The sequence below is a fragment of the Gopherus evgoodei genome, chromosome 10 (assembly GCF_007399415.2).
Source record: "Gopherus evgoodei ecotype Sinaloan lineage chromosome 10, rGopEvg1_v1.p, whole genome shotgun sequence".
Taxonomy (NCBI): domain Eukaryota; kingdom Metazoa; phylum Chordata; order Testudines; family Testudinidae; genus Gopherus; species Gopherus evgoodei.
The window spans coordinates 53,651,565-53,666,217 of NC_044331.1; the positions used below are offsets into that span (position 1 = coordinate 53,651,565).

A 14,653-nucleotide genomic window follows, 5' to 3' on the forward strand; every position below is an offset into this window, starting at 1 on the left:
AGTTACCCCCTGGGCGGGGAGGGAGCCCTGACCTCCAGACATGGAGCACTGACAGTGAAGCCACGTTTTGCTTGCAGATTTATTAGTGCCCCATGTCTGGAGGTCAGCTGAGAGGGCGGAGGTCATGCTGGAGTTTTAGCTGGGTTAGTGGGTGAAGAAAGAAAGACAAGCGTAGATACTGCAAAATCCCAGCTAGAAGGGAAGTGGATCCTGCTTGCTGCCCTTCGCCACCTCACCCAGCAGCAGCTCCTGAGCAAGCGCAGTACAAGTCCTCCCAAGTGGCTAAGGCTCCCTGCAGAGCTTCCCCGGGGCAGTGCTTGCTGGAGCTTGGTGAGGCTGTTGTCAAGGGGCCTTTCCTGCCATGCAGTGTATTGGATGCTCCAGAAGATGAGTGGCTGCGGCTTTTGTTGTTCGACCTGTGGCTGGCATGTAGGGTGGCTGCCTCTGCCACTGTGGGGGTACAAGTTGGATGGATCTGTCTCACCCCGTGTAACTCGCTATTCCTGTCTCTCCTGTTCAGATCTGGGCTGACCCTGGGAAGTACGCTCTGATGGGGGCCGCAGCGCAGCTGGGTGAGTTCGGCTCGCCATTAGGAAACACCCAGTAGGAGGCGTTCGTTGCGTTCCATGGAGACTGGGCTGTGTCTGGATGTGTCTCCACTGGGAACATCTGGTAGAAAACCCAGCCTCTCTGTGCTCGGAGAGCTGCTGGCCAGCCTCAGGCAGCGTGTTGGCAGCTGACTGTTGTGGGGGAAAATCTTTCGTTTTATGTTGAAGGGAATCGTGCACCTGGCATGTCAGGTGTTCAGCTTGTCCTGTGAATTGGAGACTGAAGTGCAGCCACTGGAAGAGGGGTGCTGTGAAGGGAGGGGCTGTTAATGGAGAGCAGGTCTCCCAGGACTGGCTTGGGCCTGTCTTGTTAGAGGGCTGCTGGCGGCATGGCACAAAGCACCTGGTTATACACGTCAGACTTTGCAGTGCAGGCTTGTCTGTTTGCTGCCTGACCGTGTCCGGTGTGGAACCACAGAGCTCCCTCGCGTCCCCTCGCGGCCCTTGAGTGGCTCCCCGCAGAGCAACACCGGCTGCAGGTGCTGCCCCTTTCTGTGTGCTGCCCCCTTACTCTGCACTGCCTCGCTGCTGCTAACATTAACTCCTGGCATGGACGAGCCCCGGGTCCAGCAGCAGCCCAGAAAGCAGAGCTCTCCACACAGGCACTGAAGAGCCTAGCAAACATGGAGTCGTCCTGGGGTGCAAGTAGCTAGGCAGGATACAGCTGACGTGAGCCAGCTGGCACCCTGCCCTCCTGCTAGACTCTGTGCCTCCATTCCACACTCACACACAACACAGGCACTGCCCCACCCCATACACCCTTTGTGGAGCCATCTTTCCAGGCCAAACCCCAAGGCAGGGTCGTCCGCAAAGTTCAGGTGCATGCAGCAGCCATGGGGGCCAGCTAACTCCCCAGCATAGGGGCTCAGAGCCTTTGTGGGACCCTCCCCTTGCTCTCCCTCCTGGGTCCCACCAACGTGTGTGCCTTTCCCTCAGGTGGGATAGTGAGAATGACCCTGAGCCTGACTGTCATCATGATGGAAGCGACAGGCAACGTCACCTACGGATTCCCCATCATGTTGGCACTGATGACTGCTAAGATCGTGGGTGACTACTTCGTGGAGGTGAGCAGTCTGGGCTGTTTCCGTTATGAATGAGGGCCAGCAGGTGAGGCAACGGCTGCAGGAGCCAGCGGCTGCTCTCTGGTTTGGGGCTGGATGTGAACATGGGGCGGGCGGAGCTTTGGGAGCCTGCTGACTGGTCATGACTGGGCACCGCCACCTATTGACGCAGCCTGGCTGAGCTTATCTGGGGAGACCACTTGATTGGTGGGGATGTTGGGGTCTTTGCCAAGCTCCATTAGCCTGAGTGGAGCAGAGTTACCACCTCCTTAACGGGCTGTGGCTAGTGACCCATCATCTGAGCACTGAGGGGCTTTGGCAGCACTGCGTGTGGGAAGCCGAGGGAGCAGACCAGGCTCAAGCAATTTGGAGGGCGCTTGCGGCCTGTGTCCATGTCGTGCCTGCCCTGTGGCTGATTGCTTTGCCTCTCCTCCTGCTGCAGGGTCTATATGACATGCACATCCAGCTGCAGAGCGTTCCTTTCCTGCACTGGGAGGCTCCAGTGACGTCTCACTCCCTCACAGCCAGGTAAATGAGCTGCTGTTCTGCAGGGCTGCTAGGCCCCTGGCCACCTTCCTTGGAGCTCTAGTGGGTGCATTGGACAGAACAGCCCTTGGCACCGCAGCGGGTGGGGCTGCAGTCTGGCAGGGGAGAGCAGGTGGAACTCTGTGCCCTGGGCTGCAGAGCTCCCAAGACTGGCTGCTAACAAGAGCAAACTGCACAGGAGGCATCTGCCAGTTCAAATTCCCAGTGCCGCTGGGTCTGAGAGCTTTGAACATGTCTGCCAGCGGGTCTGGTGGGTCTGTCCCTTCCCACCCCACGTCAGTGTGGTGGCACCAAGATGAACCTGAGCTCTTTTACCACTTCTTAGGCAGTTTGATTAAAAAGGGAAGGGGATGGGGTGGCAAGGGGTCCTGGGATTGGGACTGATACAGAGCCCCCCACTGCCAGCCCCAGGGCCCCACAGAGAGAGCTCTCGACGGTCTGATGGTGTCTGGATGTCAGCCCATTCTTAGTAGCTGAGTGATTGCTTAACAGCCCACCAGTGCAGGGGGTCTGCCTCTCTGCCCTCCCCAGCGCCCAGCTCAGACTGGCGGCAGGCGTAAGAGCGGCATGGGGGCGGGTCCTCTCCCAGGAGGCAGGGCCGTCTGCATGGTACTTGCTGCATGGGATCTGGGAGGTTCCTGTGGGTAGAAAGCTCTGGGGGGAGGAGAGGTGGTGCCGGGGCTGGGCAAACTCCCCAAAGGGAGAGCCCGCACAGTGCTCTATGGAGCAGGGTGGAGCTGGGTTCTCAGTCACTGCTGCCCATTGGATGCCTGGGCTGTTCCAGAAGGGGTCCCGGAACTGCATCCGCTCACTGGATAGTGTCTGGTCCTAGAGGCTGCCCCCTAGTGACAGGCAAAGGAAAGTAGCCGTCTGGAGCTGCTCTCATCCAGAGGCAAACCCATAGAGACGGGTTTGTGCACAGAGCCTGCCAGGCCCTGGGGAGGGCAGATCACAGCGATGGCAGCTGTGCCACGGACCCCTCCGGCCACTGTCCTGTTTGTCCCGTTATGCTAGCTAACGTAGTGTTTGTTTGGGGGTTATTTGTGGCTGTGGTCAGATGGGCTGCGACTTTTTTCTGCAGCATGGGGAATGGGGCACCAGTTGGGATCTGGGCATGTCTCCCCAACCAAATTCCCTGCCTTGGCAGGGGTCCCGGGCACTGGTGGCACCTCAGGTGCTCCTGTTCTCTGCCTGTGCACATGACAGTTTAGTCTTCAGTCTAGCTAGGGTGTTTGGGCTCAGCGCAGGGGTACCTGCATCTGGCCCAGGCTGTGCAGGAGAGTAGACTAGATTCCCCCTCTGGCCTTTAAACTCTGGGACACTCTGGAAGGCTGCTGCTAAGTGGCTGTCCTGGGCCGTAGCATGGGGAGAACGTCGGGAACTTGAAAGAAGCTGCAGACCCAAAGGCAGAACCTGGCCCGCCTAGCAAGTTTAAATAAGGCCCTCGTGATAATGTGGGGACCAGGGCCCTGCCTGGGGTAGGGTGGGGAGTCGACTTTTGGCTGGTGTGGTGGGCACTGCCCTCTGTCTGGGCCGGGCAGCGCACTCCCCCACACCGGTGGGGAAGAGGCTAGTCCCAGCCCGCCGTCACCTGGTGCTCTGTCCCCTGCAGGGAGGTGATGAGCGCGCCCGTGACCTGCCTCAGGAGGATTGAGAAGGTGGGGACGGTCGTGGACATCCTCAGCGACACATCGTCCAACCACAACGGCTTTCCCGTGGTAGAGAGCAGCCCGGACCCCACGCAGGTGGGGCAGACCACTGGCCGGCCAGCCGCCAGCCCTGCCCCAGGACCATGGGCAGCTGAAGTAACACCCACAATGGGAGTGGGGTTTGGGGCACTCTGCAGCGCTTGGGGTGCAGCCTGAACCACTGAATCGGGCCAACATTTGGCTGCCAGTGCAGGGCCCCAGCCGACTGGAGACCTGGCAGCTACAGTGACGTCTCCCTGATCCTTGTGGGCACTAGGGGGCCTTCACCAAGACTCCTCCCATGTGCACACCAGCTCAGCCTCCGGGGTACCCTAGGAGCCCTGGGTTCATGGGCACTAGCTGCTCCTGTCGTGGTTCTCTGCACCTAGGTGTTCTCAGGCTGGAGGCTTCTCTGCCCTGCAGCTCCCAGCATTGCTGCTGCCACTGGTGAAGCCGACCCAGCGTGAGCAGTGATGGGGGAGAGGCTGCTCCGTTCCTTGGGGCTGCAGGACCTTGCTGAGCTGGCTGGGGTTTGGTGTGGTCTCCAGGGGGATGGTCACGACTTCCTCCATCTCTAGCTAGGACTCTCCAGTGCCTCCTGTGCTGATGGGCCGTGTGACCTGCTGGCTGGCAGCCAGGAGCCGATGGGGTGGTATGGGGGTGACCCAAAGTGCCAGCACTGTTCAAAGGTGCTGTGGCTGGCACATGTGTCTTGTGGGGCAGACACCAGGAGAACAACCCGCTCCCCAGCTAGCCTTGTGGTGCGCGCAGCAATGTGTGTCCCATTGCCAAAGCCTTGGTGATGCATGGCCCTGCATGCTAGCATCTTGCACCACCTGGCATTGGGGAACAAACCCTGACTCTCCATCAGAAACCAGCATTCCCTGCTGATCCCAGCCCCCTGTTTCCCCAACCTCCCCCTTTGCCCTTTCCTGGGGCACCCTGACGCTCTTTGTGCAGCCCCTGGGGACAGCGAACCAAGTCCTCCACCCTGCTCGTGCTGAATTGCTGCCGTATGGTGGCCTCTCGCCATCCCCAGGGCTGGACCCTGCGTGGCGTGTGCAGGCCGACAGTCCACCCTGGGGCTCTCGGCTCTGCATCCCCGTAGGCCTGCCTGCTTGTAACCACAGGGCGATGAGCAGCCAGGGCCTGTCTCTGGCCTGTCGGGCTGATTGCTGAGCTCTCCTCAGCCCCTGCCCATACCCAGCATTCTCTCTTGCAGGTGGCGGGATTGCGAGGCCTGATCCTGCGCTCCCAGCTGATTGTTCTCCTGAAGCACAAGGTAAATGAGTTGATCGGGAGCCTTTCTCCTCCCAGGGGACTCGCTGTAACGGCCTGGACGGGCACCGTTGGATGTGACCCCTCTGTCCCTCTGGGGGGGTGCGTCCGGCCCAGCCCCTCTCCCGTCCTCTGCCCAGGGCTAGCTCAGGGAGGTGGCATCAGCCTGGTTCAGTGAACCAGGAACCGGACTCCCCTTCCCTGTCGTATTGCAGGGGCTAAACTGTCCTCGTTGCCCAGGTACTACTGGGCATGATGCCCACCACTTCCGCGGCAGCTCCTGGCTCCTCTACCCCTCTGCTGTCGAGATGGGATGTTCTGGGGCGAAGGACGTTTCTCTGTTTGCTCCATTACGTTCTCACCCTGTCAAGTGGCAGCTGCCTGGTTTTACCCCAGACTAACTGGATCTGCGCAGTGCTGGGATTCCTGCTGCCCGTGGACAGTTGCTGGCTGCTGCCAGTGGGCCTGCAGGAGCAGAGTGTGATCTGTCGGGGTGCAAGGCAGCTGATCTGCCAGATCAGGACTCCTGGCCAGCTTGGAGCCACGGCACTGGTACCAAAGGTCTCCCCTCTCCTAGGTCTTCGTGGAAAGAGCCAACCTGACCCTTGTTCAGAGGCGGCTGAAGCTGAAGGATTTCCGGGATGCCTACCCCCGCTTCCCCCCCATCCAGTCCATTCACGTCTCCCAGGACGAGCGCGAATGCATGATGGACCTGACTGAGTTCATGAACCCGTCGCCCTACACGGTGCCCCAGGTATGGCTCGCTGGGGGCAGGGCATGGTGCTGCAGATCCGCCTTTGGAAGTGAGCCAGCAGGGGGAGGGCAGGCTGAGTCGGGCCCACTCTAAATGGGAAGAAAACACCCATCCCCCGGGGCGAGTGGGGCTCAGTCCAGTGGGGCTCCCTACCCCGCGAAAGGAGGGGACGAGTGCCTGTTACAAAGGGGCTGCTCAGTCCCCTAGGCCTTCTTGGGGGGCTGGCACCACAAGGGCAGTGCTCCCTGCTTGGCCCCATGATGGGCAGCGGCTGGCAGCTTCCAGGGCTCTCTGACCACTTGGCCTCACTCTGGATTGCAGGAGGCATCTCTGCCGAGGGTCTTCAAGTTGTTCCGGGCGCTGGGCCTGCGGCACTTGGTGGTGGTGGATAATCACAATGAGGTGAGTTCCCCTGGTTCCATATGGGGCAGCCAGCTGTGGCAGAGCCCCGTCACCACAGACACACATGCTGGGCTGAGCTGTGCGGGGCGCTCATTGGTCTCTCTGCCTCCCTCCCTGCAGGTGGTCGGGCTGGTGACCAGGAAGGATCTGGCAAGATACCGACTAGGAAAGGAAGGGCTGGAGGAACTGTCCCTGGCGCAGACATGACGCTCCTGGCGCGGTTGCTTTGCTGTGTTGAGCCCCGTTCCCCTGGAGGCGTTGGCAGGGAGCTGGTCCCCACAGGCTGCTGCGCCACCCGATGCATTCAGAACGAATGCCCAGCCCCTGATTGTGCATCTTGTCCGTCGCCGTGTTCCCGTTTTTTTACTGGCTGCCTGTCCCTGTGTTGGCTGGGCGTCGCTGCAGCCTCCTCTCCTGTCACCCGCGGGACCAGGTGCTGGGCAGGTTCCTGGTTTCCCTCCTCTGCACGCTGGGCCCTTGGAGCAGCTTTGAGGCTAGAGAGCACTGGGTTGGGGAAGCCGAGCCCAGTGCCCTGGGGGAGCGAGAGCATGCTACAAAGCTGGGGCAGCAGACATACCCTGGCTAATCCCCGGCCGGCGCATAACAAGCCAGAGCCGCCTCCGCACCCCACACTGCCTCCTGGAATATGTGCTCCAGACTTCAGGAACCAGAATCATGTGGATCTGACCCAGTCTGCAGCCGCGATTGACCAATGTCCATCCTGCCTGGGCCTCCTCTGTACCAAAGCCTTCACCCGGGACACAGGCCTGGGAGCTGGCAGGGCCTGGTCCAGTATCTTCTAGCAGGGACCTTGCCACGCAAAGCCTCCCTGGATCCACGGGCCACCAACTGGGGACCAGTGTCTTCAATGCTGCCCACAGCTGAGGTGGCTTTTAAACCTGCCTGCGAAGGGAGCAGCATACCCTAGTTCCACAGCCCCAGCCCTGCAGCTCGGCGGGCTCCGATGACACAGACACGCACAGATGACCGAGCTGCCAGGGACTGGGTGCAACTGGCTCTGCCATGTGCTGCAGCCAGGCCCTATTTGGCTGTGACATATCTGGGCCTGTCTGAGACCGTGGGCCAGCCTGTGGGCACGGCCCCTCCTGGCACTGCCTGTGCTGTGCATCTCAGACACGACGCAGCCCCCGCCCTCCTCACACCCTCTTGTCTCTCCCAGGCGGGGATCACCCTGGGCCCCTCCTGGGGAGGCTGAATGGCCTGGGGCCAGGGCTTGTTTGGATGCAGGCGATTGGTGAAGAAGTCTTCCTGGGGCGTATGTGCCGAGTGGGTGTTGGCGCCACAGGAAGGTACCCGGTGCCGAGTGCTGCCCAGCTGTGGGGCTGGGCAGGGTTGGACCCCATGCTGGGGACAGGAGGTTTCTCTCTGTAGAGCACAGTGCTTATCAAAGGCCTTATACAACAACGGCCGTGGCCTTCAGCTGCAGCCAGTCCCAGGCACCCATGCGACTGCTAATGGGAAGTGCAGCATCTGGGCCCCCTTGGCCTGTTCCTGGAGAGCAGCCGTCTCAGCAGAGCAGGGCTGCCCCCTCTGTCCAGTCTGTGCCGCCTTCCCCGGTTGCTGGGCATCCTGAGCCTGGCTTCCCTTAGGCGAGGGGCTCTAGGGGATGGGGTAGGAGGCTGAAAGGAAGAGGGACCTGCCTAGTGAATATTTATGGGATGAAGTGATGCCATGTGGGACGCTGAAGTGGAGCATTTACAAACGATCCCCTGCTCCCGGAGAGGGGTTCGCCCCAGGCAGGCAGCCTCTGTCCCTAGCGCCTGTCCGTTCTGCCCACTCTCCTGGGCTCCACTGAGTGCTGGCAGCACAGGCCTGAGGTGCAGCTCATGCTCCTGGCGAGAGGTGGGTGGGGCCGAAATGCACAGAGACCGTAAGAAATAAAATCACTGGAACCAAACAGCTGCTGCTGGATCTGCTTTTCCATCTGCGCCCCGTCCCGGTCGCACCGCTCCTGGGCAGCCTGGTGAGATCTAACGAGGTCAGGCCGGGGCAGGGAGCAGTGTCCGGTTCCAGGGGATAGACTCAGGAAGGAAGAAACAGCTCTGCACGACTGGGGCTTAGCGTGAAGTCATCCCCACCTCCACCTCGCAGAGCTCAGATCCTGCCCAGCAGGGATGCCCCGTGGCTGAGGGGAAAGGCCAGGCCGGTGCGTGTGGAGCCAGGGCTGGCCAGTCGGCACACCTGAGCTTGCCGCATGGCGGTCTCAGCCTCATGCAAAGCCTTTACAAGTTGGGGTGTGAAAGTCTGGCCTGAACTCACAGCTGCGCTCAGAGCCAAGCGGTAAGTGAAAGATGCTGTTGGTGCCAGTTCCCAGAAGGGGCAGGGACCATGACAGCTGAAAGGTCCGGGGCGCCAGCTCATCATACTGCCCTGAGAGCCGGCTGCAGGTGGGGAGACAACAGGACAGCCAGGACTCATCTTGGCCGGCTTGGAGGTGGCAGAGGCTGCCTGCTGCAGGTCAGCCATTGCTCCAGCCCACGGGTTCCTAGAGCAGCCTTGGGAGAGGAGGCCTCTGGTCAGTGCAAGCCTTGTTCCTGTGTCCCCTTCCACGGGCCCTACTCCCCTGTGGGCACAGTCCTGGAGCTAGGACTTCACCCACTGCTAGAAACAAGCAGTAGTGACCAGCCCCTTGCAGCCGTTGTAAAGCTGGGCTCCCCTGGCAGCAGGCTGTGCATCACCGGTAGTGTACAGACTGTTCATCAGCCAGTGTCTCCCGCTGGAGTCTGAAATACTAGCCCCAGCGCGCATCTCAGTGTCCCAGTTACTCGGGGGTGGAGCAGTTTGTTCATGAGTAGCTTGCGGGTCACAGCCAAGAGCTCGGTCATCACCAGGTGTAGGGGGCTGGGGCTAGAGATTTTACACACCTGTGTCTACCAGAGGGCTGAGATCAGCCTCCCCAGAGCCCTTGGAAACAAGAGTCTTTCCAACCAAGAGAACTTGCCCCCTCCAGGCCGAGTGGATTCCAGTGTCTCCTCGGAGAGCTGCTTTAAACACCCAGTGCTCAAGCCCGCTTGCGTTGTAGATGCAGATCTCGCACAGTCAGCTAGTACTGCTCCAGCAAGTGTGTTCCTGTATCTCGGGGGCAGGATCGGGCTCTGAAGGGGGGCACGCAGGGCAATGGATGCCCTCCCTCTGGGACCCAAATAATAATCTCTCAGAGCAGGCCACCATCTTCTCTGCCTCTCCTCTCACCTTGGTAACTGAATTTGTAAAAGGAGCAGTTGCAAACCCCAAGTGTCTGTCTTGGAAGCCTTGAGATTTTCTATAGGAAGATGACCCACTGGAGATATTTTTGTGCTGAAATAAAGGCTGTTTATACTTTTATCCCAGCATCAGCTCCTTTCTCTTGCCCTACAGCATTGGTTGGGGCGAAAGGCCAAGGCCACGCAGGCTGGGCAGCGTTCGCCAGTGTGTACAGGGGCTTGTCCAGACAGTTGGGCACGCAGGTGGAGGGTGAGGGCAGAGAAGCAGCTTTGGAGTTCTTCTTCGAGTGATTGCTCATATCCATTCCAGTTAGGTGTGTGCGCCGCGCGTGCACATTTGTCGGAAAACTTTTACCCTAGCAACTCAGTGGGCCGGCAGGTCGCCCCCTAGAGTGGTGCCGTCATGGTGCTTGATATATACCCCTGCCGGCCCACCCGCTCCTCAGTTCCTTCTTACCACCCGTGTCGGTCGTTGGAACAATGGAGTGCGGCTTAGCTGACCTCCACTTCCCATAGCTACTCGTAGTTCTCGTATATAGTTATGCAGTTATAATCCTTTTATATATATATTTGTATAGTTATACTTTTTTCTTTGCTAACATAGTTAGTTTAGTAATAGTTAGCGGGGTTCAGGAAGTAGCCCCTTCCATGAACCCGGTGCCGGAGCCCATGCACGGCTCACCGGGTTTTAAAATGGGCTCGGCCTGCCAGAAGCCAATGCCGAAGGGAGATCCACACGACTCCTGTTTGAAGTGCCTCAGGGAATCACACTTGACCGCTAAGTGCCCCATTTGCAAGGCTTTTAAGCCGAGAACAAAAAGGAGCGGGACTTTTCACTTACCCCTCCACCTTTGGCGCCGAGCGATGATCAAGCGGCTGGCAGAAGCGCCTCCTCGGCACCGGACCCCGCCGGTACTGCCAAGGCCTTTCGGCACCGGCCGGCACCGGCACCGAAGTCGACTCGGCACCGCTCCCTTTCTCCGAGGTCTAGAGCCTACGATTCCTGCTGGTGCCTGACGGCTCCCCGGCACGCGCCGTGGTTGAGCCCCCTGCTCCTGCTGCTTCCGTGCCACCTGCATCACAGCCAGAGAGCTCGTCTAAGTCGGATTGCCCGGTACCGACACCTGCAGAGGCACCAATGACATCGGCACCGTCGATTCCAGTCCCCCAGGGCCATTGAATCCAGTGCCTGACAGCTCCCCGGCACGCGCCGTGGTTGAGCTTATTGCTCCTGCTGCTTCCGTGCCGACAGCACCGCAGCCAGAGAGCTCGTCTAAGTCGGATCGCCCGGCACCAACACCTACCGAAGCTCTGATGACCTCGGTACCGTCGATCCCAGTCCCACGAGGGCTGTCAAATCCGGTGCCTGACAGCTCCCCAGTATGCACTGTGGTTGAGCCTGCTGTTCCCTCCACGCTGGAGACATTACCAACGGCAAGGGATCTCATTGCCATGACAGAGTCGATGCTGCCTGACCCCGGCACCGCCGGTGCGGGTAATACAGTCTCTTCATATGACCGTCCTCTGTCAGCATAGCAGAGCGGCACCGTTCATGATCACGGTCCCGCAGACACTCCAGGTCCCGTCGGCACACCCGACACCACTTGCAGTCCCGGTGCTGTTTTCCTCATCGGTACTGGTCGCACTCGCCGCACCGGTCGGTATCCCATTCGCCGACCCGCTATCGGCACCGTTCCGACTCCCGGCACCGCGACAGGTACCTGACTCCTGTAGCCTCTCCCCGAGCCTCGAGATCTCGGTCGACCTCCTGGCACCGTTCTGGTTGCAGGTCTGGATCTCGTTCCAGGTACCGGTACGCCTCCCGGTGCCGGTCCCCGGTGCCGAGTTGGGCAAGGTCCGATAGAGTCAGAGACTCTGCCCGTGCCTTCTTTTAGTACCTCCATGGCCATCCAGACACGCATCCATGTCATCCCACATGCGCAGATCTTATGCTCAGGACCACGATTCTGATACGCCCCCCGACAACCTGAGGTGGAGGAGGTCCCAGAGGTAGAGGACCCGGTATGGGGCCCTCTAAGGGGTACGACTACTCGTCTGTCCGCTCTCCTCTCTGCTCACTAGTCTTTCAGTCTGTTAAGGAGAGGTATTGGCATGGCCAGCGGGCGCCAGCCCCGAAACCGAAGGAGGCTTGGCGAATGAACCTGCTTGGCCGCCAGGTGTACTCTGCAGAGGCCCTGCAGCTCTGGGTAGCAAAGCAACAAGCCTTGCTTAGCTGCTATAATTATAGCACCTGGGTGAAGGTAGTTTAGTTTATGGAGTTTCTCCCTCAAAACTCCCGCCAAGAGTTCGCTGCCGTCTTGGAGGACGGGGGAAAAAGGTACCCAGAGCGTCCCTCCAGGCCTCGTTGGACGCAGCAGACTCAGCAGCCAGGACTCTGGCCTTTGGTGTCGCCATGAGGTGCATCTCATGGCTTCAGGTTTCAAACCTCCGGCGGAGCTGCAGTATGCCATTCAGGATTTACCCTTTGTTGGTAAAGGCCTCTTCGCGGCAGAGACAGCCCCAGGCTGCGAAGCCTGATGGACAATAGGGTCCTAATGCGCTCTCTCAGCATGCATATGCCAGCGACCAAACGCAGGCCTTTCTGTCCCCAGCCGCCATACTCTGTGCCTAGCCAGAGACAGGACTTTGGCAAACGGCGAGGCCAAGGTGGTCGCAGACTAACGTCAGGACCCCTAAAGAGCCAAGGTCAAGGTCCCTCGCAATTACCACTGGGACCAAAGATAAACCTTCCAAGGTGCGCCTGAGGGCGGTGTACCAGTCACAGGCCGGGATCCCAATCCCGCTTTCTCCTGGCGTGGCCCCAGTTAATTTCAGATCGCTGAGTCCTGCGCACGGTGGAGCATAGGTACCACCTCTAATTTGTTCCAGCCCTGTCCCCCTTCAGGGACCCCTCTCACGAGCAATTCCTCGTACAAGAGGTGCAGACGCCGACTGACGAAAGGGGCAAGGGGGTTTACTCCCGTTATGCCCTAGTCCCCCGCTCGAACGGAGGTCTCAGACCTTCCTAGTCCTGCACGGACTCAACCAGTTTAGGATAAGGTTGAAGTTCCGCATGGTATCCCTGGGAACCATTATTCCATCCTTGCCTCCTGGGGGCTACTATGCCACCCTCGATATGAAGGACGCGTACTTTCGCAACGCCATCTTCCCTCCGCACAGGAGATACCTCCGCTTTCTAGCCAACCGTCAGTACTTCTGGTTTACGGCCATATTCGCCGCCTACCTTCGCTGATGTCGGATATGCATTTTTCCGTATCTGGACGATTCGCTTATCCGAGGAGACTCCGAGACACAAACCACTCAGCACGTGGGCATCGTCACGGTCTTATTCACAGGTCTAGGCCTGATGATTACTATAGAGCAATCCACTCTGGTTCCCACGCAGAGGTTGGACTTCCTAGGGGCTATCCTGGTCTCCTACCTAGCCGGAGCCTGCTTATCACAACTGCGGTTTTAGGCGATGGCAACAATCATCCGAGGTCTGCAGGCTTTCCCAACGACCTCGGCTCGTACTTGTCTCAGTCTCCTGGGTCCATGGCTGCCCGCAAGTTTGTAACCAAACACGCCAAACTCCGCCTCCGTCCTCTCCAAGTCCAGCTCACCTCAGCGTACCACCCGGACAGGGAGCCAATGGTCATGGTAGTCACCGTTCCCTCGAGCACCTTAGGCTCCCTAAAGTGGTGGCTAACTCCCTCCCTGGTGTGGGCAGGGATGCGGTTCCATCCGCCCCAGCCCTCACTGCCCCTGACGATGGACGCGTCATCTCTCTGCTCGAGTGCTCATGGTCACCTCCGAGCTTAAGGCCTTTGGTCTTCTCGGGAGCCGGCATTCCACATCAATGCCCCAAAAATGAGAGTAGTCCGCCTGGCGTGCCAGGGGTTCCAGCAGCAGCTGCGAGGCCGTGGTATCTCGGTGTTTACAGCCAACACAACGTCCATGTGCTTCATAAATAACCAGGGAGGGACATGATCCTCCCCACTTTGTCAGGAGGCCATCCATTTCCGGGACTTTTGCATGGCCCACTCGATGGAGCTGGTGACGTCCTTTCTCCCAGGCGTTCGGAACGTCTTGGCGCTTTGACTCAGCAGGTCTTTCCTGTCTTACGAATGATCACTCTGCCCCATGTGAGGCGTTCTGCTTTCCAGAAGTGGAGGTGTTTCCTCACATAGACCTGTTCGCTCACCACGAGAGCAGAAAATGCCAGATGTTCTGCTCCTTCCAAGGTCTCTCCTCGGGATCGATCTTGGACGCATTCCTGATGCCGTGGAAAGGCCAACTCCATTATGCCTTCCCACTGTTCCCACTGGTTCATTAGGTCCTGCTCAAACTCCGCAGGGGCAGAGCGCGCATCATCATGATCACTCCAGAGTGGTCCAGGCAGCACTGATATACCATGTTGCTCGGCCTGTCAATAACCGACCCAATTACCCTGCCACCCCACCCAGACCTCATCACTCAGGGCAACGACAGGCTTCGTCACCCGGACCTGCAGCCTCTTCGCCTCACGGTGTGGTTGTTGCGTAACTGAGCCGGGGTGACAGGAAGCCTTCCACCTGGTCAACGTACCGGGCCGAGTGGAAGCGTTTCTTCTACAGCTGCAATACGCTCGATCTTGCTCCTACTGAGGTCTCGATCCCCTCTATTTGGCCTGCCTCTGGCCTTCAGCGGCAGGACCTGGCGGTATCATCGCTGAGGGTACACTCGGAAGCCATCTCTACCTTCCAGCCAGGCTAAGGTGGACGTTCCGTGTTCTCACACTCTATGGGTTCGAGGTCCCTCAAGGGCTTGGAGCGCTTGCACCCTCGGGTGCGCCGCCCAGCCCCAACCTGGGACCTCAACCTAGTTTTAACCAGACTTATGTCTCCCCCATTCGAGCCGTTCGCGACCAGCCCTCTGCTATACCTGTCTTGGATGACAACTTTCCTCGTAGCTGCTACATTGGCCAGACGGGTCTCCGAGCTCAGAGCTCTTACGGTGGTTCCACCGTACACTAGGTTTCACAAAGACAAGGGGCAGTTATGACCGCACCCGGCTTTCCTCCCTAAGATGGTTTCGGCCTTTCATGTTACCC

At 59.4% G+C, this 14,653-nt stretch overlaps 1 protein-coding gene across 4 annotated transcripts in view; it reads left to right on the forward strand.

Moving 5' to 3' along the window:
• CLCN7 (chloride voltage-gated channel 7) overlaps nucleotides 1–9,682 on the forward strand; it is a 60,582-nt gene extending 50,900 nt beyond the window's left edge. For 3 of the 4 annotated variants that reach the window (XM_030577078.1, XM_030577079.1, XM_030577080.1), the window contains 8 exons: nucleotides 521–572; nucleotides 1,545–1,672; nucleotides 2,112–2,197; nucleotides 3,828–4,020; nucleotides 5,126–5,185; nucleotides 5,759–5,935; nucleotides 6,257–6,337; nucleotides 6,458–9,682. In XM_030577078.1, the coding sequence (XP_030432938.1) occupies nucleotides 521–572; nucleotides 1,545–1,672; nucleotides 2,112–2,197; nucleotides 3,828–4,020; nucleotides 5,126–5,185; nucleotides 5,759–5,935; nucleotides 6,257–6,337; nucleotides 6,458–6,544 (864 nt within the window). In that variant the 3' untranslated portion in view covers nucleotides 6,545–9,682. The remainder of the gene's footprint in view (nucleotides 1–520; nucleotides 573–1,544; nucleotides 1,673–2,111; nucleotides 2,198–3,827; nucleotides 4,021–5,125; nucleotides 5,186–5,758; nucleotides 5,936–6,256; nucleotides 6,338–6,457) is intronic. The other variant, XM_030577077.1, reaches the window with a different exon arrangement.
• Nucleotides 9,683–14,653: the final 4,971 nt, after the last annotated feature.